This window comes from Tripterygium wilfordii, chromosome 18, assembly GCF_013401445.1.
Source record: "Tripterygium wilfordii isolate XIE 37 chromosome 18, ASM1340144v1, whole genome shotgun sequence".
NCBI classification, from domain to species: domain Eukaryota; kingdom Viridiplantae; phylum Streptophyta; class Magnoliopsida; order Celastrales; family Celastraceae; genus Tripterygium; species Tripterygium wilfordii.
Genome location: NC_052249.1, coordinates 2463973 through 2488171, shown reverse-complemented (window position 1 = coordinate 2488171; position 24199 = coordinate 2463973). Strand labels below are relative to the sequence as shown.

At 35.9% G+C, this 24199-nt stretch overlaps 3 protein-coding genes and 1 long non-coding RNA gene across 29 annotated transcripts; 2 read left to right on the top strand and 2 right to left on the bottom strand.

Annotated features, from left to right (window-relative positions):
- Positions 1–142: 142 nt before the first annotated feature.
- Positions 143–3246, bottom strand: LOC119984270 (LOB domain-containing protein 18-like). Its single transcript, XM_038828133.1, has 2 exons — positions 2733–3246; positions 143–659 (listed from the first exon to the last, which is right to left on the bottom strand). The coding sequence occupies exons 1-2, from the start codon at positions 3072–3074 to the stop codon at positions 294–296; spliced, it is 708 nt and encodes a 235-aa protein (XP_038684061.1). The 5' UTR covers positions 3075–3246; the 3' UTR covers positions 143–293.
- A 9890-nt stretch (positions 3247–13136) lies between these two features.
- On the bottom strand, positions 13137–15913 carry LOC119983849. Of its 4 annotated transcripts, XR_005464763.1 has the most exons (6): positions 15705–15913; positions 15536–15639; positions 15146–15251; positions 14855–14980; positions 14208–14457; positions 13137–13952 (listed from the first exon to the last, which is right to left on the bottom strand). It is a non-coding gene; the product is annotated as an uncharacterized LOC119983849 (long non-coding RNA). The 4 variants fall into 4 exon arrangements; XR_005464761.1 differs by having other exon boundaries at positions 15146–15639; XR_005464762.1 differs by having other exon boundaries at positions 13137–13839; positions 13916–13952; positions 15146–15912.
- A 404-nt stretch (positions 15914–16317) lies between these two features.
- LOC119983847 lies at positions 16318–19570 on the top strand. 23 transcript variants are annotated; one of them, XR_005464745.1, is made up of 7 exons: positions 16318–16677; positions 16795–16860; positions 17692–17804; positions 18254–18274; positions 18554–18613; positions 19114–19198; positions 19276–19570. XR_005464745.1 is itself a non-coding variant. In XM_038827576.1 (6 exons), the coding sequence occupies exons 1-5, from the start codon at positions 16597–16599 to the stop codon at positions 19196–19198; spliced, it is 366 nt and encodes a 121-aa protein (XP_038683504.1). In that variant the 5' UTR covers positions 16318–16596; the 3' UTR covers positions 19276–19570. The 23 variants fall into 23 exon arrangements, 7 of the variants coding, with proteins under 7 accessions (XP_038683504.1, XP_038683507.1, XP_038683505.1 ...); XR_005464758.1 differs by having other exon boundaries at positions 18112–18274; XR_005464755.1 differs by having other exon boundaries at positions 16795–17139; positions 18112–18274.
- Positions 19571–21152: 1582 nt separating this feature from the next.
- On the top strand, positions 21153–23550 carry LOC119983290 (LOB domain-containing protein 19). Its single transcript, XM_038826951.1, has 2 exons — positions 21153–21470; positions 23061–23550. The coding sequence occupies exons 1-2, from the start codon at positions 21153–21155 to the stop codon at positions 23424–23426; spliced, it is 684 nt and encodes a 227-aa protein (XP_038682879.1). The 3' UTR covers positions 23427–23550.
- Positions 23551–24199: the final 649 nt, after the last annotated feature.

Sequence of the window (24199 nt, the reverse complement as noted above, 5' to 3'; positions counted from 1 at the left end):
TCGAAGGACTACTAATGATTTGCGAAGTAAACACAAAAGGATTATCAGTGAATTGGGACACCGGTGGGGTACTAGCCAATATTCTTCCAACGATCAAGTTAAAATAGATTAACAAGATGATAATAAAAGAATAAAACACGTATAAAAGAAACAATAATTGCAGGATAATAAAGTCAGGAATTAAAATTACTTGCTCACTAAAACAACGTAAATAAAAAATAATTAAGCTCCCTTCATAGCATATCCATCCAAGCAAGTACTCAATGTCAATACGAAACTTCAGGTCAGCAGACTCATCTAGACATAGTAGAAGGTGATGTTGAAGGGTCATTGCATGCATGATGTGGAGGAGATCCACTATGTCTATGGAGGAGTTCACGAGCCAATGCTTGTAAATCCCCACCGCCGCCGTCACCACCACTGCCACCATATTGACGTGAATCCATTTGCCTTTGCTGCATGGTCCATGAAGGTTGCACCGTTAATGGATCAAAAAGGAAGGATAGATCATACGAGGTGGGCATGGAGGAGATCTGTGGGAGGTCAGATATGGATAGAGGTTGTGGAATCATTAGCGTTGGAGGTGGTGGTGGTGATGGCAGCTCCAGTGTTGCTAGATGTGCTTGCAAGTATGAGACCTCCGCCTGTAAATTCACCACCTATGCACATAATTTGACAAAAATAGAGAATTTGGTTTCTTAACAATTTAAGATTAAAGCCTCAATATTAATGTCACTTACGAATGTTATATAATTGACGTTAGTACATGCCCATTATTGGACATTGATCCAATGTTTATTTGTATAAAAAAGGAGGAATACCAAGAACAACAAAACAAGCAAACTTAATATAACATGGAGTGATCAAACAAGACAATTTACACCAAACAAGAAATGCGTTACAAGGTGTGCGTGTGTCTATATATATGTATACGTTTGTATGTATACATATACACACACACACACATGTTTTGGACAAGTTTAAGGCTTGTATATATATATATGTCTTTGTTTATACTGAAAGGGTTCTAAAACTGTGTGCATCAGAACATGGGGGTTACGGATGAATAAAGTTTTCTTAATCACGACTTATGTTGACTAGCTGCTAACTTTGTTAAACCTAATTTCTTCTACGTTAATTATTGCAAGTAAAGTTTGGAATCAAGCTATTGATTGATCAAAAGAGTTAGTCACGACCAAATTTCAATAATTAGTAACATGTATATATTAAAATAATTATAATTAACTTAAATCAATGCGAATTTCAACACTAACATGTTTATATTTTATAAATGATAATAACAATAAGAGGGAATCATATGGTTGGTTCATCTATCTAGAGCTAAATCATATGGACTCAAGAGGTATTTGGTTCGATTCTCACTATGAGCAATATCCTTGTGGCCAAGCTTATTCATGAGATGAAAAACTTTTGTATGCACGGGCCTGACGACTCGAGTTTAGGTCCATGTTAACTGTTCAAATGACGAATTTATTTGATTTCATTCTCGGTAAAAAAAATCATATGGCGATATGAGTCTTACAATAATTTGAAGAAATTAAAAAATGAGTGAAGGCTTGACACGTACGTACAATCAATAGTACATAACCTAACAACCTAGCACCGTTAGGAATTTAAGGAGGATAACAAAGAAAATAGAGGAAGAAAAGGGTGGTGTTTTTATTTTTTATCATTTTTTTTAAGAACAAGAAACCTACGATGAGTTATGAACCCAATAATGTGGTCATTAAGCAGACAAAATCCCTGTTAAAGAGAAGTCCTGCTCTATTTATCATTTTATGGAGTTCAACTCCTCAAATTAGCTTAATAAAAACGTCTATTAAAGAACCATGAAATGACAAGACTGTCCCTGTGAGCCGTTATAGAGTGTGTGAAATATTGGGTAATTTAGACATAATCAAGAAAAACCGACCATCTCCTTAATAACAGCAAAATTCACGATTTGGACTATAAAGTTAGGCTCATGCCATTGTAGTAACCGCCGACCATCTCATTAATGAACTAAAATTAACCAATAATTAAAACAAAACAAAAGTTCTGGATGGATTTCAGTAAAACACAAACCAAGAACTGCATTTCCCCCTAAACAGCTAAGCATAACCCATGTTTCTTGTTTTCCATTCTCTACAAAGCTTATAATTTAATTTGACAACAAAGAGGTATGATCGATTAACCAAGTTATGTACTTTCATTCTCTTCATGGTCGCATCTTTTTTTCTTTTTTCTTTTAAACAGGGAGGGAGGATTCGAACCCTGATCATCAGGATGATACACATCATTCTTACTACTTCAACTAGTTGCTCAGGTGTACGGTCGCATCCTAATTGATTTAATCAATCAGCAAGATTAATAAATAGTCTTTCTTTTGATAATCAAAAACAACGATTAGTAGGCATACCCTTTGAATAGATCATACAGTGGAAGAGACACGAAAGAAAACATTTCCAAGAACAACAATTCATACAACCCACAACATTTTTTTTTTCAAACAAAAGTAGTCCAAGATTTGTCCCCATTAATTCCCAATTTTTCTTCTGTTCCCACACGCACCACTAGGTAATTACCAGACCGACTAATATGTAGCACTAACAAACAAACAAAAACTGAATTTCTACTTGAACAGCCAAGATTGTAAGAACCATCATCAATAATTCTAAGGGTGGGTGTCACAGACGATATGGTGATCGAGAAGGAATTGACTATTTAATTACCTGTTGTTGGAGGGCAAAGATGTGAGCAACACAACCGTAGACGGGGTCTCTCAGCCGTGCCTGAGCCTCATAACAAATAGTGACCACCGCATCGAGCCTCTTGTGAACCGGAATGTGTAGAAGAAGCTTCGACACATTACTTGCCCCAAACACTTTGTGCACCGCCGCAAAATGAGCCGCGCCTTGTTCCGAATCAAAATAAGGTGCAAATATGCAACCAGCCACACACTTCCTCCTCAAGAACTTGCACGCGCCACACGGCCCTGCTCCACCACCACCACCACTTCCTCCTCCTCCTCCTCCGCTGCCGCTACAGCTAGGGTTTGCACCACTACTCATCATTTATTGATGGTTTTGAATTTGGTATATGACATAATTAGGGTTTGTTTGTAGAAAGCTTGTATATAGTTGATGATCAAGGAGAGGGAGGGAGAGAGGATGGTGTAGGGTTTAATTTGGTGGGTGTGTTGGATTTTCTTTTTCTTTTTTGCTTTTTTTCTTTTGGGTTTGGGGGTTTTTTTTTATAAAGGGTTGAGATGGAGACAATAAAGCCACGAGAGAGAGCAAACCACAAAAAAAAAAAACACCATTTAAGCTAAGCTGCTTGCGTGAAGCAAACATGCGATAAGCCTAGCTATTACACAAAACACATGCTCTTGCTTCTCTTTCTACCTCTAAAAGCTTCAACTCCTTCTTCTCTCTCTTTCTCTTTCTCTTTTAATTATATTTTAATTAATATTTGTTGTACAAGTTCACTTCTGGCTTGCGAATACAAGAATGGGATTTGAAACGTGTCAAGGGGTGCCAATGCGTGTTTTAAGCTGCGTAGATGCCAAAAGACGCCATCTCTCTCTCTCTCTCTCTCTCTCTCTCTCTCTCTCTATATATATATATATATATATATATATATATATATATATATACACACACACACATATAATAAGCCAAAAAAAAAAACCAGTGAGAATGACATGAGTGACTGACTGGACCTCTATTTTGAGGTCCTAATACTATCTAATTAGGAGGTTCTAGTGCTTATAGTAATTCATTTGTGTTTAAATAAAGTAATTTTACCCTTATACATGTTTCCCGTTGGTTCTGCAGGAAATCGGGCTTAAATGACTGAATTGGGCAAGTTGGAGCACTTTTTGGGCACTTTTTGCTGTGAGGTGTCGGGACTTAGATTATGAAGATATTCTTGAAGACTACAAGCTCCAACGGTACACTAATCTATGGCCGAGATTGAATTGTTTTGAATTATGAATGGATTAGATTACAACAAGACTTGAAGGGTTAAGATGATCATTTAAAGGTGAATCCAATGGTTGTGCATAAGACAACATTCTTGCTTGCAATTTTTGACTTAAAAGAAGATCTTACTTGATTTTTGGAGTCAAAGATGGCTGCAAGTTGCTACACATTTAAAAGGAAATTGTTGGAGATACCAATGCCAAGATTTGGTGCAAGTTTGATCAAATGGTCAAAGATGACAAAATTGTTGGAGATACCAAGGTCAAGATTTGGTGCAAATTTAATCAAATGGTCAAAGATGGCTGCAAGTGCACATGACAACTCAAATCTTGCAAAGCTAGACTTGGAAAATAATGCAAGTGCAACGGCTACATATTGCAAGGTTGAGATTTAATGAATTATTAATTCAACTTCTCCAACATGAAGCCACCATAGGAGTAGTGTATATCTAGTTTCTCTCTCTAAGTTTTCTTTATTGTTTTTGGTGCTTTCTCTTGATTTTGTATAAACTCTGATTTAGATGACAATAGATTGGATGTTTATTGCAACAATCATGAGTGGGTAGTTCTCTTTCTCTTTCTCTTTTAATTATATTTTAATTAATATTTGTTGTACAAGTTCACTTCTGGCTTGCGAATACAAGAATGGGATTTGAAACGTGTCAAGGGGTGCCAATGCGTGTTTTAAGCTGCGTAGATGCCAAAAGACGCCATCTCTCTCTCTCTCTCTCTCTCTCTCTCTCTCTATATATATATATATATATATATATATATATATATATATACACACACACATATAATAAGCCAAAAAAAAAAACCAGTGAGAATGACATGAGTGACCACAGCTTTTGTTTTGGTTTTTATTCACATTAATACATATATATATATGTCCATATTTAGTAGTGCAAAATTAGCAGCCAAACTCATGAAATAATCCTCAAAGCAAGAGGGGGTGTGAAAAGTAGGGAAAATTGGATTTGTCTCTTCTTTATAGCATTCATGTCAACTTTTTGCAACAGAAAGGCAAATATCAAATCTAGATCTACTTCTTCTGTTGTAAAGCTAGACATATATACTTTGACCTAGCTACCTAGCAAGAAAATTAAATTCTTACTTATACATCACTAATTATCGATCAAATTAATACTACTTTTGAGTAACTTGTAAGAAATTACCTATGAACGATGAATATGATGTTGATTAAGACCAACAATGACACTGCATGATTGAAGTAATCATTGCTCCTCTTTTTCTTCTTGCTTGTGTAATTAATCCACAATAAATTGATCGGTTAGTTGACCACAAATTCGTCACATATATATTATAAATCAATTAACTGTGTGTGTGTGTGTATATATATGATATATGTTTTTTTCTATCTCGAAAATAGTTCTCCTTTCCCAAAATCCACACACAATATTACTCGTCCAAGCAATATATACTAAACAAGCACTTGTGTGTGTATGTATATGTGCATGTAATGTATACAGCATGCTAAACACACAATTGTATGTATGTATGTATATGTAAAAAAAACGTTTTTGGTCTAATGATGATAGTCACTGCTTAAGATTTTAAACAAGTTGAAGGTTCGAATTTTCTCACACACTAAAATTATTAAGAAACATTGAAATAAATTTATGTTCATAAAAAATGTATATGTTCATGTAAATTAATTATAAACAAAAGAAAACCTCTTAATCATCCCAAATATAGCTGCTTCTTTTTTCAAACCTATGTCACGGAATCTCAGGAGTGCAATATAAGAGATTGATCTTCGAAAATGAAGGGGATGACGAAGAAATAAAGAAGAGATTTGATTAAATGAGGAAGCAATGGAACAGCTAGGTAGCTTTAGCTAGTGGTCATGCCGTGGCCAATGAAAAAGGTCAAAGACTCCAAGTTTGACGTTCAGAGCAGTAGCAAGAGCTAGGTGGCTGCCACGTGTGTCGTTGGCCTTTTCCGAACGTAACGGCCCTTCCGTCTCACATGAAAGTTGAAAAGTCTCACTTTCTGTTCCCAAACCCAACCTCCTAAAAGAAAACACAACCAACCTCCTAAAAGAAAAACAGTAATGGCCAGTCACCGCGCCGTCCGGCTCCTGTCCAATCCATGTGTAGTGAAGAGGAAGCAATGGTGGAGTGCACAAATCCCTTTTGGTCGCATGATCTCTGATGAATACTAGTTTATCATATGTACTTTGATGATTATAAAATAAAACAAGCTTAAGTTCATTCTTCTTCTACTCTTTAATTAGGGGTAAATGGTAATCAACATGCAACATCTTTTTTGGTAATCAAGATTCCCCAGACCAACATGTCTACCAGACAGTTAGATCAACTTTGATCTCAGACCGCCAACCCAGTTAGCTCCAAGAAAGACTAGACCGAAACCCGTGTGAGAAATAATATCGAAACTATTGGACATGAGAGTTGTACTTGCAAGTTGAACCATACAACACAATTAGGGTTAAGTTTCAAATACTTGGATAATTTCACTCACACCTTAATTAATGTGAAAAGTTGAATTGAATTTGAATCTCCCAACCGACTCCGCAAATGAATCCAGTTTGGTTGTGTAAATACCTCATCGTTTTTAAGTTTGAGGCCACGTTTATACAAATTAACAACAAATCAATACAATTGAATAGATAACTATAGAGGGTAAAATCTACAATCAAAGATTTGTATCATTGGGTCACCAGCAACCTGTGATCTGGACAGAGGAACTAGGGTAAAATTCAAGTACCGGTGTGGTACCTGTCAAAGGCACTCCAACGCTCAAGTTAGTACGATAATCGAAGACTTTTAATGGTAAGTAATCGAATACTGAAGTGACAAGTCGTAATGATCCAGAGTTGAAGTGAATAGTCAGGTTAATGACTGCGTCGAAGAGCTTTTGTTGAAGAGAGCCTGTTGGGAATAGTTCTATAGAGAGAGTTCAAGCCCGAGGAAAAAAGATTCCTCCCTTTGGAGAGATTCTGCTATTTATTCTACAATCTTTGGGATATGTGTAACTGTGGGGACCGTCGGATCTTGGGCCAGGTTACCATTAGAGACAGATTACCTTTTCCTTCAAATCCACTCTAACCTTTCTGACGCCACTCTGTGATGGGACGTGAAATAGCTTCATGTGTCAGGGGTTACCTCTATTCTGCCACTGCGTGTCAGGGGAAAAGACAAAGGATATCTTCCTGTGTCAGAGATGGGTTGATTTGGCTGCTTCGTCGCAAACCCCTAAGGATTTATAGAGATTGAAGGATAGGGGACCAAGGCAACGGAATTCTTAAAAGAAGAAATTACGTCGCAACCGACTCCGACATCAACAATCAAAGACACGAGTCTTCAACTCAAGTTGCTCCGTTTGATTCCGACTTGGGTCCTTGATGGGCTTTCACAATTGTTGGGCCTGTGCTATTTTTTGCCATTACAATAACAAAACAATAATCATTCTCCATCTCTATAGGTCTCACTTTGTTGGAGTTTCTTTTCAGTATTTAATTAGCTAATCTATTCCTTAAAATTTCCTTTTGATGTGTGTTAGGCCAATCCCAGCAGGAATTCTTCACTCCCACTATCATTCTCTATCAATTCTTAACAATGTTGCTAAGGACAAGAACTCAATGCATATATTAATATGGAATAACACAGTTTTGTACAATTAGGGTTCATCTTGTTGGCCGCTTAAGCAACAAAAATGTCCCTACAAGATTAAAAAAAATGGTCTGTTTACTTGGACTGTCTCTTAATATGCAAGTGTGTGTCCTAAAAACCTAGTTAAGCTTCCCTATACTTTCAACCCAATTAATTAATTAATTATCTTAATTAATGTTGAGCTCACAAGTCCCCCCGCTCGTGTGATCAAACCCTAGAAATGAGTTATGATCTCAAGGTCTGATCATGTGTGGTTCTTAAGGTAGGAAGACTAGCCAACTAGGATAGAACTTAATTTTATCAGTTAAGGAAACACAAGGAAATAATGTATATATGTACTTTGGTAGAACTTATTTACAAATAATAGAATTCAAAGATATGGGTTTGGACTGGGCTAATCATGACCTCAAAGAATCCAGCTTCAAATTTTTTTTTTTTTAATAGAATAACATATATTGTTAGTCAAGTTGAAGTTGCTAGTCAAATTGTTTGAATTTTTTTTGTTAAATAAATGGGGAGAGGTACTTGAATTTGTACACGACCAAATCGAATATATGTCTTAACCACCAGCTCAACTGAGGTGTTGTTGGCACCCCGGTCAAATCGATCACATAAATTATTAAATTAGCTCTTGTTGGAATTAATCTATCAAAGGCAGTTTTCCAAGTGTTTAAAACTTGTTGGAATTAATCTATCAAAGGCAGTAGAGTGTGTGAGTTTATTTAATGTCACGTGCTTATCACGTGAGATGCTCGTTACTTGGTTACTCCAATCGGGCATTGTTTTCCCGCTAAAATTACTTATAAGGGCAAAAAAGAAAAAAGGGGAGAGAGATTTTCTGTCGCTATTTTCTTGAGAACCAAACACGGATCAGTCTATGAAAAATGATCAGCCAGCATTCAATTCAACTCTGGTACACTTTCAGCAATCAATATGAACCATGCACAAAGAATTTTAAGACAAATCATGACAACATGATCAACAAATTCCTTCAAAGCAATATCAAACAGGAAGCTGGTTCTTTATTGTTGGTCTTATGAGCCTATTTTAAAAACCCAAAAATCAATTTGTAGCATTAATTAACGTATTTTGATCACTTAATATTTATTTCTTTGATCAAATGCTACTTTAGTACTTATCTATATGGTCTTTACAATGTGACCATTTATTAATTGAGTGAGCAGTTGGACATGTTCAGTTTTCCAAGTGTTTAAAACTCGATGCATATGCATGCAATTCATCTTTCAATAAATTAGATAACAAATTTGACTTTAAAGGATTTAATTTATATCTAATAAATTTGACTTTATTTTTATTAATTATAGTTGTGTGCAATGTTGTTTTTTCCTATATAGGTATCAGAAATCCATACTCAAACAACCAACTATATTTTTTTTTGCGATTTTCGATTCCCGTGGATATATCGGAGTACCCTCAGCGAACAGCAAACAACTGAGCGAAGGCTCAAGTCACTAAGCTTAGAAAAAGGCCCAATCGATTATTTTAAAGATGTGCTTGTTTAATTGTCTTTATAAAGAATGAAGAATCCCTTACATATATTTGGGATCTTTGAACATTGGGTCGTGGTTACAAGGCAAGGAGTAAGAAAATTCCAACACTTATGGAATTCAAACACTGATTATTAAGGGAATACATGCTATATACCTATCACTGCACTAGCAGTAAGTATGTATATGTACTGTTGCTTGGTAGCCGTCTGATTGGTTGTTTAGGAACATAGTAGGGATGAAATTGGGTCGGTTTTGGACTAATACCTCATCCGACCTACATAGGTTTGAAGTAAAGATTCTTCAACCCTTAATTGACCATATTTATGTAGGGTTGGGTCTAGTGGCGGAGCCACACTATCATCAAGAGCCCACCCTAAAATTTTAGAAAAATTTTACTTAATATATATATATACACACAATAATAGAGTCACACTAGTTCAAGGTGCACGGAATTTTTTTTAAAAAAAAAAACTTTAATCTACATAGAAATGTATATACCATATTTATAATGTGATATTAGCTATACATCTTTCTAAAAAAACATGCATTTCTCCTAACAAGTCACTAGTCACTTAAGTTTTTGAAAATTTTCTATATACATTATATATAAAATGCATATATTACAAAAAAACACTTATATTTTCTGATAACATAAATGGTTAACATATAAATTATAATTATTAATTGATATACACTCGTACATGATGATAGATCATTTATATTCAAAGAAAAATTGTCTAGCACAAATTAAATGATTATTTTTTATTATCATGATATTTTTTTAATAACTATATAGATATTTATTTATTCTGGGTCATTTTTCAATAAATAGTCTTCAAAAAAAATTTCGGGGGCAGCCTCGTCAACCTTTACACATCTCCTATAATGTTTTAGCCTTACCACTAACCAAACCCCCTCTCAATCTATTTCCTGGATTCGTCACTGATTGGGTTGAGTTGGGTTAGTTTCATACTGATTGGGTAGGGTTAGCTAAGTCGGATTAAACCACTTCGTGTATTATGATATTACCCCCTGCCAGCAGCATCAATACACTCTAAAATAAAAAATCGGAGTAGAAACCGACGCATGCTAGCCACCCAATGGAAAATATCTTCGATCCGACTGATTCATGCATCGTTTCGATAATCTGACGCTGTCGTTGCTGTTGGACTCCCAATGTCGAGGCAAGGGCACTTGCAATGGTAAAGTGTTGTTGGGCCAACAAAGATGTTTGTTAATGTGATTGTATAGGAAGACATGTTTTGTTGATATGACTATTTTGGGGAATGTATTTTGTTGATGTGGTTATATTGGGATTTTGTGTTTTGATGTAGTTTTGTTGTGGACAACATGGAGACATGGAACATTGTTGGCCTCCATGTTGGGTGAGAGGGGATAATGTATAGAAATTTATGTTTTGTTGATGTGGCAGTATTGAAAGACGTGTTTTATTGATTTAATTATATTGAGAAAAATATTTGGCTTGACTTTTTATTTAATAAAGGTGGGACCCAACCAACATTTTTATTGGTCCAGCAGAACTGCACCATTGCAGGGAAGAAGAAGAGCTGCTGGTCTGGAGAGAGAAAAAATATAATATTTTACAAATCAAGGGTGTAGTTATCATGTTCAAAAAGTGATGTAAAGATAGTGTTTTTGTAGTGTATAGATAAAATTCCCTTTTTTTTCATGGGCTAAACCTGTTTTGGCTCATGGGCTGAATTTATTTTTGCTCATGGGCTTAACTTATTTTGGTTCATGGGCTTGACTTATTTTTTGTCCTGGACTTTGTTTTTGTTCATGAGCTAAACCTGTTTTGGTTCATGGGCTGGATTTTTTTTTATGTTCATGGGCTAGAATTTTTTTTGTTCATGGGCTTAACTTATTTTTCTGTTATGGACTTTGTTTGTGGCTCATGGGCTCGGGACCCGTTTTGGTTATTGGATTTAACTTCCATTTGGATCATTTTTATTTTTGAGGTTTAATTCTTTTTGGACCATTTTTCTAATTTTTGAGATTTAATCTTTTTTTTTTTGGGGCCAGTTATATTCTTGGATTTCTTTACTTTTTAGACCAATTCCAACGTTTGGGTCTAAATTTTTTTTTGATCACTTGTATTTTTTTGGGCTTTTATGCTTTCTTTTGTGCCAATATTTAGGTTGTAATCCAACATTTTTTTTTCTCTCCCTTTGGGCCAGCATATAATTTTTTTAGGCTTTCACATTTTGAGCCAACTTCAAATTTTGGACTTTTATTGTTTTTTGGCCAACATTCATTTTATTGTATTCTTTAATTTCAAAAATCGGGAGAGTTGTTGGCCCGAGATAAAGACTTTCTTTACCATCCACTCGCAAAAAATGACTTAAACCCATGAAATGGTTATCGTAAAATTCAAAAGTGGGACATCCATTTCATTTATTACTTTGCGAATATTATTTTTGACTCTCTTCTAAAAAAAATTATGATGATTTTTTTTCAATAAAATTACATAAACTCGCATATTCTTTTTTCGAGAGATTCTGTCACCGTGTACAAGGAGTTGTTTCTAAAAAATCACTCATTTCCAAAAGATCAAAAATATCTTGTCACAAGCTTGCGTACTCCTTCTTCAAGGGATTATGTCACGTGTAGACGGAGTTCTTTCAAAAAATCTATTTTTCTGAAATTCTCAAAAATATTTTCATTAACCATTGTTCAGGTGTTGGTAACTACACAAGCATGTCATATGGGCCAAAAATCATTTGCCCGAAATACTTAAGCCCACGATGAAGGCTCTCTAAGGCGTGGGTCAAGTAGGACCAGACATCCGTCCTAAGATAAGCCGACGATGGGCGAACTCAAGCCCAAATGGGACAAAGGCTTGTAACTGGAGCAAGCGCAGGAATATACACAGCTGGCCCAAGGCCTATAATGCTAAGGAAGCCCCATTTTGGGTCGGAGGCTCAACCAAAGCCCAAATGTCGTAACCCGTCCATACAGTCAGCACATGTTAGTCACGTGAGTTGAAAGCTATAAATAGAGGAGGACCTCCTCCTCATTGAGGCTCTCTGAACTATCTGGTATCTCTTTTCCTCTCTCTAAAAACTATCCACTTCTCTCACAAATATTTCCCACCCGTTGACTGACTTGACCGTCCGAGCTTCCCCAGTTGGTACCCCACCGGTGCCCAAGCTTCACGGTCAAGACTTTCTTTGATCTTGTATGGACGATAACAAATTGATAGCAAATTTTAGGATCTATAATCACCAATCTATTATAAATGGAAGCTTTTTGTTGAGATGAGTGCCATGCATCTGAGACGAGCTCCAAATAGTCTTATAACTTCGTATTACATATTTCTTTTTGTGGATGTCTGTGACCCTCTATTGGATTGTAATTGAAATGCTTTTTAATTATGTTTCCTTCAACTATCCAGGAGAACAGGAGATTGGGAATGAAGTTTTATTTTGGTGGAGGCCATATGTTAGTCTTATTAGGCACACAAACTTGAACTCTGCTTGCAAACTCACCACCTAAAAAGGGTCCAATTAGGCCTTTAAATCTAATTGCAAAGAGGTAATGCCGAGGTGGTTAAGGAATATACTCGAATTGGATGGTATCCAAGTTCAAGCCTCACTCCTGCTTATCAACCCAAAAAGAAAGTGCAAAGAGGCCGCATGTTTTAAATGTATTGGAAAAAAAAAAAGACCAAAAACTAGACCGACTGATTTTCATTAAATATAAATTACACCAAGATATCTAAGATCCATATGAGTTTCATTAAACATATAATGTTCAATACAATATTCATCCAACACATGGTAGGGGGTAGGGACACCCATTTTCCATTCAATGGAAGCATCCATCGTTGGTCATATATATATATACTAGATGGTACCCGCGCGTTGCGGCGGGCTTGTTTTTGTGGGTGGGGAACTGTGTTTGGGGTTAAGTGTTGAATTGTATTTCGGGTAGGAAGGCACTTCATCAATTTCAGTATGGTAAAGCAGATTATACCTTAGATATAAAGGAAGATTAAATAAATATAATGCACATAAGATTATGACATGTTAAAAAGCAGCGTGCAATTAGAAAACAGAAAGGGTAGCAATGTAAAGCTACATGATGTGTAGTAGTCCATGTTTGATCCTCGCCAAGACTCCAATCATGGTCTTCTTCTGCAGCTTTTCAATCTCGTCATTCGCTCAAAAGAAATCAAGGAAAAAAAGGTCACTCATGGATGGAAAATCATATAATTTAAGGAAGCACATTAATACAATGCAAGACTACGTCCACTCATCTGCAATATTATGGAACAGATAATTCCAAACAAAACCTGCTAGCGAGCTCACAGGATCTCTTGATCAAGTTGGGTCAGCTTTGGTCAACTGTTCTGTAGCTGTTGTACATATGCCTGAAGAAAAATGGAAACATTAATAAAGGGAATTTCAAAGATACAATTATATTCACATGAGCATCATATTGTGAATGAGGAAAACAAATTTAAACCATATCCATCATATATGCCATCTCCCCAAAACTTACTAAAAAGATGAAAAACAAACCAAAAGAGCTTACTGAAAAGATGTGAGACAATCACAGAAGTAATGAAGTTCATAACTGACTTACAGGAACCAACTAATCAGAAACATAACTTATATGTTATCAAATTTGAAGTTCACAACTCACGTACATCTCACTTAGGAGGTTTCACCTAATCAGAAAGAACAAATTAGCCAACAAAAAGATATTCCAATTAACAAAGAATTAATCATATCAAATGATGATACCTGTATCCCAACAAAACAATAGTCCTACAAGGCTTTACTGCAACAAATAGGAAAGAAAATTTAATTGAAGAACGGAAGGCATGAAGTCTAGGCAGAGCAAGAATACAAAAAGAGTCGTAGTTCGAATTTCTACTTTAAATGAATTGGCTGAAGGTTCTGAATGCTAACAGAAGGGTTCTCACTTTCCATGATTCAAGTCAATCGGTAATGGAAGATAGGTAAGCACCTAGACAGTTGAAGCTATTGTCATTCATAACAATCTCATCAAGAAATATGTAGCAGTCAAGTTTACCTGCCAGTTCTACTCTGAATTGGCGAAGCACTGTCATCATAGCCCTGTGAAAGTACCTTTTGCAATCGAATCCTACAAACAGCAGCAGCAACACAAAGAACAGACCAATACAAATTAGACAATAAACTTCTTCTCGAGAAGATCGCAATCCAAATAAAGAATGGTGAAAACAATTCCTTTCCACTGCCAATGAAATCATCAAAAGTGACGATGTTGCTGTTCGAAGCCATAATATTCAGCACTTTGAGCCCTGCAATCAGCGTGATTAAAATTAAAATCTCTCATGGAATGTGAGATTTTTACCACCATCTATGATCACAATCAAACCAAATAAGAACCATCATTAAGGATGCAAAACAAAGTAAAGATTAAAGAACATCAAAGACATACTGAAATGAGATTGGCTTTCAAAATTGAGATCCAAAGCCTAAAATGAAAGATGAACAAAAATGGAACAGTTTTTACATGAATTATTCAAGTACCTGTGCAGCATTGATATGATAGTGAAACACTATCATTATAATGTCTCTACACAACATTGATCAAGAAATATTTAAGACAATTGTAACTGCATGACTTTAACTTAAAATTTTGATAAGCAGTGAAATTCATCAATAAAATCTACATACGAAAAAAAAAATCATTACCTTCTTGAATAAATAGACCTCTAAAGAGTCTTTTCAGATATGAATAGTCTGGTGTATCTTCAAAACTGAACGACCGAGGATAATGGAAGTATGAATAGAACTCAGTTGGGTATGATATAGAACCACCTGTTCAACAATAAAATAGTAGAACAATTAAGAAGCTTTCTCTGAATTCGAGATAGTTGCCATTAAACATGATTGATCCCAACACATGTGAAACGAAAATTTTAACGTTAATCATGAAATCAAAGAGAAAGTTAAATAAAGAGATGTAAGGTGTAAGAAACTTACAATGAATCGCGCCTTTGATCCTCAAATATTTATGTTCAAAGACCCAAATCTGAATTGGGGCTTTCAATTGAACAGATCTTCATGTTCAGAGGCCGGTACATGAGATCTGCCAAAGTACGTTCAAAGCACAATCGTGGAAAGGAAAAGAAGAAAGAATTCAAAGCATCAGATTTGCAAGATGCACGAAGGATGCTCCACCAGCTCAGGAAATTAGCAAGAACATAATATCAAATAATCAAAGAAACCGAAGAAAAATATCAAATAATCAAAGAAATTGATTTAATCGAAGAAGTTTATTTATGGGTTTTCATGATCTGCTATTCTATCTTACACTACGGTTCCCTCTCAATTAATTAAAAAAGAACCACCATAATTTGGACACAAACTCACAATAGCTTTTAAAGCATTCTTTGCACTTTGAAGGAGAGAAGCCGACGCGATGATGAAGCCCAGCTCCACCGTACACTCGTGCATCAACCCTCAAAATTGACGATCTGATCTGACCAAAGAAGAAAGTGAGAGGAAAGGAGAGAAGAGAGCGTAGAGACAGAGAGATTACCTGAGCGAAAGAGACAGAGAGACGGGAACAGAGAGGAGAGAGCTTGAACAAAAACTGATGACCCATAGAGATACATCAAAAGGCAGGTACATGCACCTAATTGTACAGAGATGGATTTCTCTGGAAGCGACGCCGATCACCCGTAGAGATACATCAAAAAGCATGTACATGCACCTAATTGTCCAGAGATGGATTTCTCGTGAACTTGAAGCCTCCGTTTTGTCCGCTTCTCGTTTTGTCGTCGTTCTTACGTGCAGCAGGATGTCGAAAACAGCACAAAACGATGTCGTTTTGCGCCAATAGTTAGTGAACCAACAAAGCGCAGCCGCGCGAGTAGGAAAAAACCGTTGGGACTCGCCGTGGAATTCCGTCAAATTTTCCAGTTTTAGAGTATACTAGTTACGGTGCCCGCGCGTTGCAGCGGGACTTATATTGTTATGGTTGGATAATAATTCATGTAAACTTCATATCTTTAGTTTATTCCACTCTGTTTATAACATATCATTATCTTTGTACTTGTACAATAATCGTAGTGAAAAATCTTTTAGAGTTTGTAAAGGATAACAATAATAAAAATGGAGGACTTAAACAATACCACAAAATGCGCTTTGAAATAGACTTTCACAGCTGTAGCAAGACCTCCTAAGAGCCCACTTTCAGCTTCTTGAATTAACAAACTTTTTGACATTTTGAGATTTCTATAATTTGTCAATGATTTAACAATAATGTTGGTTTTTGTTGTTTTCCCTGATCAAATACATATTAGAAGTACGTATGTTGGGCTTTGCCATACAAAAAAGCAACATCTTTGGCATAACATATATACATTTATGTTTTCCAATGATTTTTATAAACTATTATTAAGTATTTTGTAGGGGCTGCAATATTTGACATGGAATATGCAAGATGGCTAGAAGAGGACCACCAGTACATGTCGGAGCTCCACACAGCATTGAGGGACATTTATTGGAAGGTGACCTAAGCTTAATAGTGGAGTTTTACATATAAATTAGCTGCGGCTTAATTACTTCTTTTTGGTGCCAGCCTTTCATCTAATTGGTGTGAAAACTCATCTTATTTTCCATTGCAGGGAAAACAAGAACCTTACAGCCACACCTCGCTACACAAGTGTCAACACTCATCTTCGACTTGCTCAGTTATGTTTATAGTCACAATAGATTGCTACCTTTTTCAGTTATCTATTTCTTTGTTAGGGCAAGTTCTCAGTAATTGGTAAATGAGACCGGAGTCAGTTTTATCGTGTACTATTGAATGTCCTTTTATTTTGCTTTCAGAGCAAAACAGAAGGAATGATCTGGAAATTCTTTATTTGTGATTTACGATGGTTGGTGCCAATAAGAATAAGCCTAGGAAGAAGATTGAAAACGACAAGGCTTTCCAAGCTGTTGCTGAGCTTCAAACTTTCGTTGCCTCAGTAAAACTTTGATACACTCTGCCCTTATCTATCTATCTTTCTATTATCTATTATCTATCTATCTATCTATTACTATCTATAAAATTGTAAGTGTAGGCGTGATTTGGCGGCGAGTTCCCTCCTCACTTTGTACTCTCACGTGTGGCAAGTTCCCTCCTCACTTTGTACTCTCGCGTGTGGATGTATATATCTTCAAATGTACCGTTGGATTGCTTTCTTTCTTCTAATAGATGGCTATGATGGGCAGTTGCTTTTCATTTGTTTGTTTATATAGTTTTGTCTTTTTTGGTCCCAGTTTGTGCACGTGTCAACGCAAGGGTAGTAAACATCTGAAATCTGGTGCATGCACCTGCTTTTACTTCGCCTGAGGCCTTGCTTTTCTTGGGTTCATGCATGGGGATTGGAGTCTTGCTTTCTTCTCCCCTCCCAATACAACTCAGCGACCCATCGTTGATCTTCTTGGGTTCATCGTTCATCTTTGCAATTCTTTGCTCTTTTCATGTTGGGTGATTAGATCCACTCATCTGGTGCGTTTCTGTGGTTTTTTCCTAGGTCATCGATTACATGGGCACATGCGAGCTTGATTTGACTCAGGCATATCTCGGATCTCCGTCGATTCTCCCGCGTTCCATGGAATTGTACCTTCGATTTCGTCCGTTGTCAAGGTTTCTTCTCACTCTTTAATTTCCTGATTTTTAAATTTTTGGGAATTAGATTTCATGTAAAGCTTACCGAAATCTCTGGATCTAATTGGTTCTAAGGTTTGATTATTTTGCTTTTCCATTTTTGTCTATTCATTGAGTTGGGTCAATTGAAGTGGTCATTTCTTATTATTCTCAATTCATATGACTGCAAACAGACCTTTCTCATTCGGTTAGTATTGCAACTTTGTCTTCCTAATTTCAGTAATTTTTCCACAATTTTTAAATCTACCAGTAAATATTTAATAGTTTGTATACTTGGATTGGTTAGAAGTGAATAAGAGGAGTGAAGAAGGGTGCAACGCTACACTGATTTATGTAAACGATCTATTCAACTGAGTGAAGAAGGATTACTATCTGAAGAGAGTTATAATATAGCACTATCAATCATGCTCTTTCTATTTGTGAAGCAGAATACAGTCGGGAAAAGGAAGGTTAGCCTAACACTTGAAAAATTCAATATCATGTGGTTGCAACTGTGAGTTCTTTAACTTCGTTTGTCTTAGGTGTGTTAAATCATCAGTTAGCTTTAAATCATTATGTGATAATTCTTTGTTTCAAGTATTGGTTTTAATGGCCTTTGATCAAAGAGTCCTAAGACTTTGGAAGAACTTTTTTTCTACACTTTTTTGATGGTTTGGTCAATGCGATGTTTCAAGGCATGCATATTTGGTCATTTGAGTTCAGGCTTATGGTTCTCAAACTCTTCGCAGGTAAGGAGTAGAGCTCTAACTAATATCTCCAAAGATCATTATGCTTTCATGTTGGTGGTGGTAATGCTGTTGAAACTTAATTTCATTTAGATCTCATTTCTTGAATTTAGTTGTAAGCCAGTAATTAGGATGCTATTTCAGATGTATAGATTCATATGGTGTTCTTTTTGTTCTCCTTTTTGGTTTGTGTGAAGGTATGTGATTACCTTACCAATAAACACTCTTTTTTGTGCTTATTAATCACATTTTCTTTTCTCTCATATGTTTGTCGTTGGGTTCCATCTTTGTTCTTTATTGTTGATGTGCTTTTATTTTCCTTTGCAACGGTCATTGATGAAAATAGAAGCAAAAAATTTTAAAAATACTAAACTGGGTGATTTTTTCCTGCTTATTTTCTGCCACTTGATGCTGGTGATGGATTGTAGCAGTTATAGGTCAGGACATGTTGCCCAGTTATGGCATGAACCCAACAAATAAAATTACACAACAATTGGTCTATATTGATGCTCATGAACCCTTGATTTGATTTTCTGTTCTCTGTTTCTTTTGTGGTGCAACAGGAAACTCAGCAGCTTCTCATTCAACCAAGTGCGGCGTATCGGTTTCTCTCACATAATTGAATTATCATTTCCTTTGACATTTTAGGTTTGCCCTGTTCAATGTCTCGGTTTGTGTTTTATATTGAAGCTCTTACTTTGACGATGTCGTTCTTCAATTGACAGGGGGCTTGCGTTGAGGACTAGGTTAACTTTTCAATGGCCACTACAGGACACAACCGAATGGTTTGACCAATTTTCCAATTGACAAGGGGCTAGGATAAAGTTCAATATAAGTTCCCTCTCTATTTGTTCTCTATTTCAAAGCGCATTTTGTGGTATTGTTTAAGTCCTCCATTTTTATTATTGTTATCCTTTACAAACTCTAAAAGATTTTTCACTACGATTATTGTACAAGTACAAAGATAATGATATGTTATAAACAGAGTGGAATAAACTAAAGATATGAAGTTTACATGAATTATTATCCAACCATAACAATATAAGTCCCGCTGCAACGCGCGGGCACCGTAACTAGTATATATATATAGATGTATCTTCTAAGTGATCAATATCAAGGTATTTGATCATCACCTAATTTTATTTTCTATTTTTTTTTAGCAAGAAATAACTCCTGCAAGACACATTCACATTGGACTTCATCCTATGTGATAAACTCCAGACACGTGAACATCCAGAATGATCACACAAGTACCCACACTTCAAACACCTCAATTCTTGTGTAAATATTTATTTAACAAGTAATACATTTCAATACACTCATAATAGACACACTTGAACCAACACTCCATATTATTTTCCTTCATATTCTCTTTTATTTTCCATCATCTCTCTATCCCTTTCGTCATCTCTCACTTCTCCTATTAGTTGTGCGGGTCCCGCAATATTCACTATTCATGAAGTAAGAAATACTCCAAATATGGAGTAGTTGTAAATTTTTCAAATGTTATAAAGTGTCAAAATGTGTCCATTGTGAATATTTAATATTGAATTTATAAAAGAAAATATCATCTCAAGTAGTATTTCAAATTGATACCAATGTGAATGCTTCACCCACACACCAGACAATTACATTACATTTGGCCCATGAGGTGGTTTGAAAGAAATTTATTTAACGTGTAAGTTGAACTTAAAAACAACTTTTAATTGGCAAAAGTTAATCCTAATTAACATGACCGTGTTGCAAGGTAGAGAAGTAGAATTAATTGCAAAAACGACAAACTAAGGGGGAAAATGGCAGTAAAAGGGTGCAGCACAAGTACTAGTGTGGTACTCTAAATAATCCAACAGAGAACGATACATACACTGGTGAGTGAAATAGTAGGGGGACGTGAATGAATGAAAAAAATGGTTTTGACGTTTGAGGATGTTTGTCCCACGTGGGGGGAGGTTCGCACGTGGGCTTGCTCCAACTGCCACCGTTGGAAGTTAATAAAACATTAACATGCCCGTCACTTACCCGCACGTATGTTTGCTTCACGCTACTTGCTTCCTCCGCCGTGACTTTGAAGTTTGTACCAACATTATTAGTTAATCAAATTAGGATAAGCTACGAAACAGTACCAGAAAATAAACATGAATCTATTACGTGTATTCGTTTCTCTTGATTATTTTCATGTGCACCGCTATCTCTACGGTGTACATGCTTATAATAACTTAAACGATTTTCTTATAACTTATTTTCAATTGGTGCTACCGCTACCTTAATTTCAATTATATCTCATTCCTCATTTTATTTTCTCTCGTGTGACCACACATCCAAAGAAACATTCATATTTGTACTATATGCAATTTTTTGGATATGTAACACTTAGTAGGCTAACACTCAAAATTTTACATCATTGTAGATTATATAGCTGACGCATAAATTTTTTCTTTCAACAACATTATTAACTAATAGAAACGAAAAATAAAAATAAATTGCAAAGACATTGGAAGTAGTCTCTAAATAAATAGGCATACATATGTGTGTCTATTGCTTATCCTTCTCTTTCCTCTCGAGACCCTGCGCTGCAGCAGAGAGAAGTGGGATTTAGAGAGAGATGAGTAGCAACAATAACGGAGGTGGAGGTGGAGGTGGAGGTGGAGGTGGTGGTGGGCCTTGTGGTGCGTGCAAGTTTTTAAGGAGGAAGTGTGTGAAGGGATGCATATTTGCACCGTATTTTGACGCGGAGCAAGGCACGGCACACTTCGCCGCGGTGCACAAAGTGTTCGGTGCAAGCAATGCTTCGAAGCTTCTGATGAGGATACCCGCGCATAAGCGGCTCGATGCGGTTCTCACGCTTTGTTATGAGGCTCTGGCTAGGGTTCGAGACCCTGTTTATGGTTGTGTTGGTCACATCTTCACTCTCCAGCAACAGGTAATTAATTAATTCCAATGTTTAGGGTTTGCTTCTCAAGGGTTTTGTGCTGCAACTGGGAGATGTTGTTCTCATTTTTAGGGTTTCTTTCTTCTTCTTTTTTTCCCCTTTTTGGTGCATGTATGCCTTTTCTTTTTGGTTAATTTCTATCTCAAGTGGGTTTGAACTTCCTATTTTTGGTGTCTAGGGTAAATAAGAAACAGATAAGTTGGATAATCACTTATCATTACAATATCTTCTCTGATTTATCAAAAAAAAAAATTACAATATCTTCTTACATAAGGGTCTAATGTAATGATATAAAATAAGGGTCTATGTTTACACCATTAATTTGAAACATGTGGGACTCAAAACAGTGAACCCCATTTGTCATCTCATTCATCCACACCATTAAAAACTAATCCTTATTTTACACCCTTACATTAAACCCTTATGTAAGAATATATATATATATATATTCTCCTATGAGGTCTTAAAATGGCGTCCTAACTTTTAGAATTCACTTTTAGGGTTCAAATATTTTTTTTAAATTTTTTAAAATTTATATTTGTATTTTGATCAATTTTATGAACTCAACGATATATTTTTTGTTCGAAACAAAAATTAAATGAAACTTGAAAAGTATATGAATATAGATGTTTGCTTCAATTAATTGTGTACGAAGCGAAGTACTGTATTAATGTGTTGATGATGTGTATGAGAAAGTGTAGAAGACACATTCAACAAATTAAGATCAAGTTGAGCTTAATTTCTGGGTTTTTTACAATTATTTTAAATATTATCCAAATAAATAAATGAGTGAGCTAGCTGGAGTTGATGATGAAGGGATGCTAACATGCGCCTGGTATGCAATACGTTACTTATTTTTTTTAGTCTTCTTCTTTCCTTCTTTTTTCGTGACCGTAAAAGTCTAGTTGGTCAAGCCTTCCACATTTATATAGAGTTGCTTGTTTGACCAGTTTAAGTGAATAAGTCTCTATTTTTATTGGCAAATTACATGCTAAGGCTTTTTTTTTTTTTTTTACTTCCCGAGTATTATTATCTAATGTGCTCAAGTAGGCAACATTGGTAATGATCTTGACACACACACACATGTATGTATATGTGTGTGTACATACATACATATATATATATATGACCAACGATGGACGCTTCCATTGAATGGAAAATGGGTGTCCCTACTCCCTACCATGTGTTGGATGAATATTGTATGGAACATTATATGTTTATTAATGAAACTCATATGGATCTTAGATATCTTGGTGTAATTTATATTTAATGAAAATCGGTCAGTCTAGTTTTTGGTCTTTTTTTTCCAATATATTTAAAACATGCATGGCTCTTTGCACTTTCTTTTTGGGTAGGTGAGTGGGAGTAAGTTCGATTCGAATATATACCTTAACCACCTCGGCATGAGCTCTTTGCACGATTTGTGGTCATTACTTCTTGTATTATTCATATGCATGCTTAATCTAGCTTAATTAAGCATGTTATGATTAAGTTTATGAAACATAATCTGCCACCTGCGAATTGGATTTGTTAGTCACAATCTTAAACTCTAGATTAAAGGCGTAATTGGACCCTTTTTAGGTGGTGAGTTTGCAGGCAGAATTCGCCTATGTTCAGGCACGGCTCTCAACATTGCAACGCCTCCCATCACCAACACCGCATCATCAAACACCATCACCACCAAGTCTTCATTCAGTTACTTCTTCAGAGACAGCAGCATCTACTACTTCGGACTTGAATTCTAGCATACCTATGCATTTTGATCCTTCACCAGTACTACTACAGCACCAACTACCATCCACACAACTAGCTGCACCAAGTTTTTGTAGCACAGTGCCATTAATGGAAGATCAAGAACTCGTGGATGGAGATTTCCGAGCCTTGGCTCGTCAATTCGTCTCTAGGTACTTGCCAGGAGTAATGTTCAAGCCTTCTAGTTCGCACTAATTTAGTTAGATTAATGCCTAACTTAACTATTAATTGTTGATTTCTATGAATCCTTAAGAGTTCATTTTGCATTGCTCTGCTCAAGTCTAATGGAACTGCACCCTTTCTCTCTGTTTCAGTCTAACCAAACAAGTATATATATCAAGGCCAAGGCATTTGATCTATGTTATTGTGTTTTCAACATCAATAGAGTTGGGGCCGACTCTTCTTCAATTTCGGCCTTGCGGATATAAACTAAGAAAACCAGACTCTACATACCCCCACAATTTGTTGAAACAAGCCCATCCTGCTAGCTAAGACACTATCCAGTCAAATCTGAACTTGCAAAAAACCATGAAAAATCGACTAAAAAAATTAATCCAATTTCAGATAGAGCATAAAAGAATAAACTCAAAAATCTTAGGATTTTTTTGGTTATTGTCTGTTTTCCGAAAAATGAAAACAGAAAATACATGAAAAACAAACATACTAAACACAACCTTAATAATATTCTCCTGACGACTCTGTCTATCCATGGCTGCACACATCCAGGTATGTTAAAGAAAAGTATACCACGCCCAGAACATATAAGTATATACAATGAACAGATGATCCCATAACTTCAAAAACTTGACAAGCATTTTCATTAGTCTGTCATCCTCAAGCACCTAATCAGAAACCATCATTTACCATAAAAGCAGTTACTAGGATTGAATCAGAAAGCCATGACACCACACAAGACAGATCATTAGCATCACTGAACTATATTCCCTAAAGTCGGATTTGGTGACTGC